General features: G+C 36.6%; 1 protein-coding gene across 1 annotated transcript; it reads right to left on the bottom strand.

Moving 5' to 3' along the window:
• Window positions 1-264: 264 nt before the first annotated feature.
• Window positions 265-825, bottom strand: LOC145661196 (uncharacterized). Its single transcript, XM_081726647.1, has one exon. It carries the CDS (start codon window positions 823-825, stop codon window positions 265-267), a length of 561 nt encoding a protein of 186 aa, XP_081582773.1.
• Window positions 826-2856: the final 2031 nt, after the last annotated feature.

Here is a 2856-nt window from a genome sequence, read left to right as displayed (position 1 = left end):
TACTTCTGTTATAGTTCTCCTTACAACTTTCTTTCATCTTTGATCGCGAATATGGTACTGAATATTGCCCAGGTATTACCGTCATTACACAGAATTTCTGCATTTATAAGTTACTTTACGGACATATTTTCCACAAACTGCCTTTTTGCGGGTGCTAAAATTTGCTGACGTCTCGTTTCTCTTGCAGTTTACAACGATTTGGCAATTACGTCGTTTACGCAGTATTTCTGAATTTGAATCTGTGTCGCCTTCTGTTCTTGTAGCTTAATTCGAATCTTCAGATCGAAGATGCAGGAATGCTGTCCGGAGTTCTTCTGCTAGCCTTTGAATAAATTCCTTGCGTGATATTTTCATTCCAATGACTGCTCTGTATATTACAACTGAATTAATTACTGCAACATCAAGTACTTTATAAAAAGTATGAATTGGCCATCTTCGTGATGAAGCTTTCACTGTATATTGCTTGGCCATTTCGTCCACAATGTCAATCCCGTATTTCGTTTCATTATAATAAGCAGTGATTTCAGGAACTTTCTTATTATTGTCGATTATGTCCACCGAATGATTTGAAGAGCTATATACATAAACATTCTTACATTTCTTACCTTGATAAACGGCCATTTTTACGTTCTTGCTTTTGAGAATCTTTGTCGAGGACAAAGGTGCTTTCTCTGATATAAATTCTTTCGGTATTATACTTTCGTTCACTGTCCCATCAATGGTAGATGACTTTGTTTTCAGATTTTCAGCTAGCTTTAGTGACGTAAAATAGTTGTATGTAGCAACGTTTCGACTTTTGCCGTAAAATGGCCCAACAAGGCGCATGAAAACGCACTCCGCAACTCTTTGATTTGCAGGGCGTTCTTCCTCCTTACCAACTCAAAGGAAACTGTTCAAAATATGTTTCGCATCTACATCTACAGCCAGCCAGAATTTTTGTCCGTACTTATCTGATTTATTTGACATAAACTGCGCTAGTGGACAACGAGATTTACTAGGAAACAACTGTTCACCTATTGTAATGATCTGCCCTGGTTTATATCATGCAATACAATTTTCAATGAACCTACACCAAACTTAAGAGACAAGAGCAAGTTTATCTTTCTTTACACGAATCAATCTGTCAGCTTTACAGGTAATATCAAATGTTAGGAACCTCATTATTTCGCAAAATCGGTTTCTGTTCATAGCCTCGGGACAAAATGGTAATCCACAAGACTTCGACCACATTGCATGAACCTTAATATTTTTATTTCCACTAACGCCACCAGCATACAGAATTGTTATGTAATTTCGAGTTCCGATAAACTTAATGACCAAGTATTGTCATTCAGCAGGCGACTAACTTCTATAAAATTTTCGAAAAGATACATAGAGTGAAAATTGATCATGAAATATCCTACATAGGTGCTCTTAAGAAATTGAATTTACTGATTAACTTTCTTTGTGAACAATGAACGCACAGACAACACTTAGGAAACCTTTGCAAACACGAAAGTGAAGAGTTTTCATATTTTGATATCGTGGTGAGTTTTATGCAAATGTAGTAATTTAATTTTTCTCACATTCAAGTAACAACATCAACAATAAAATAAAAGTAAGCAAATATCTCAGTACGGGGTTCAAACAGCGTTCAATCACGTTTACGGATCTGCTTTTACAATTTTGCTCTAACCAACATTGATACCGATTACTTACACGCCACCTGCCTGTTTTAGAGAATACATTATTTTCATTATTATCGTTTTCGAACTCATCTCTTTGATCGACAATTGTCACTACTTTATTTATAACTAGTCTACAGATATAAGAAATGTTAGAAAGATTTGAATAAATGCTTTTTTGTGAATATGAATCCCCATTGTTCTAATTGTCAGTGAGATAGAGGTCAGTAGTTGTTGTTTGAGCTTCTCGGGAAAGAATGAATAACCGCGAAAATTGTAAACAATAAGCATATTGTTATTGTTTCTTTTGTTGACGATATAAGCTGTATTCAAGATTTCACACATTGGGTGTTGTCCTTCATTGCAAACACGTGAGTGGTATGGGCCACACTTGGCCTCACTTTGTGATGAATTTTCCACTTTTCACATGTCCTGTCTGATCCGAAGGACTCGATTTTCCAGTGTCGCACGATATTATATGACCCACGTACAACCCCAACATGCAAAATCGAGCACACCGATAACTCGTTCTCTTTCATGAGGGTGTATTTGTGCCCTGTTATGACCCCTTTTTGCCAACCTCTATTAAGATATCACACGTATCGCTCAGCTATTGAGAATCAAACATCCTACGTAGATTCGTTCTCCTTTATGAACAATTTTTTGAACCCTATGAACATGGCATAGCATACATAATACTATGAACACATAGGAGAGCATAATCATTGTGTAGTCGTTCGTTTATCAACCCTTATTTAACATAGCAGAGATTGCATAAGAATACAAACACGTACCATAGCTTATAAATGAGTATGTCTTATTTTTCCACCCGTATTTTAAAATAGCACCGAGACTACGAACGTTCTCTTTTACGAGCGCGTATTCGTTCTCTTGTATGACCATTTTTCAACCCTCTATGTATAAAAGAGTATGGCCTATTTTAACCACTATTTAACATAGCTGAGATTAGGGCTCTTTAAGGGGATGGCTACCCCAAAACTCCTCATTTCTCATCCGGGGCTTGGGCAAGGCAATGGCGGAGTTAAAAAGGAATTAGGCTATCTATTTTGTAGGCCTTTACGACCAATTTTTGATTATGACTTATGTTTCAAAATAGTGGAGCAAAGATAAAAAACAATACCATTTAACGCACACATACACACACATACACACAAACGTGGTTTACGGAGAA

The sequence above is a fragment of the Thermobia domestica genome, chromosome 9 (genome assembly GCF_964235325.1).
Source record: "Thermobia domestica chromosome 9, izTheDome1.hap1.1, whole genome shotgun sequence".
Taxonomy (NCBI): Eukaryota; Metazoa; Arthropoda; class Insecta; order Zygentoma; family Lepismatidae; genus Thermobia; species Thermobia domestica.
This window is presented reverse-complemented; position numbering and strand designations above follow the sequence as displayed.

Coding starts and splice junctions, on each gene's coding strand:
- LOC145661196 (XM_081726647.1), bottom strand. CDS start 825: ATGCGCCTTGTTGGGCCATTTTACGGCAAAAGTCGAAACGTTGCTACA.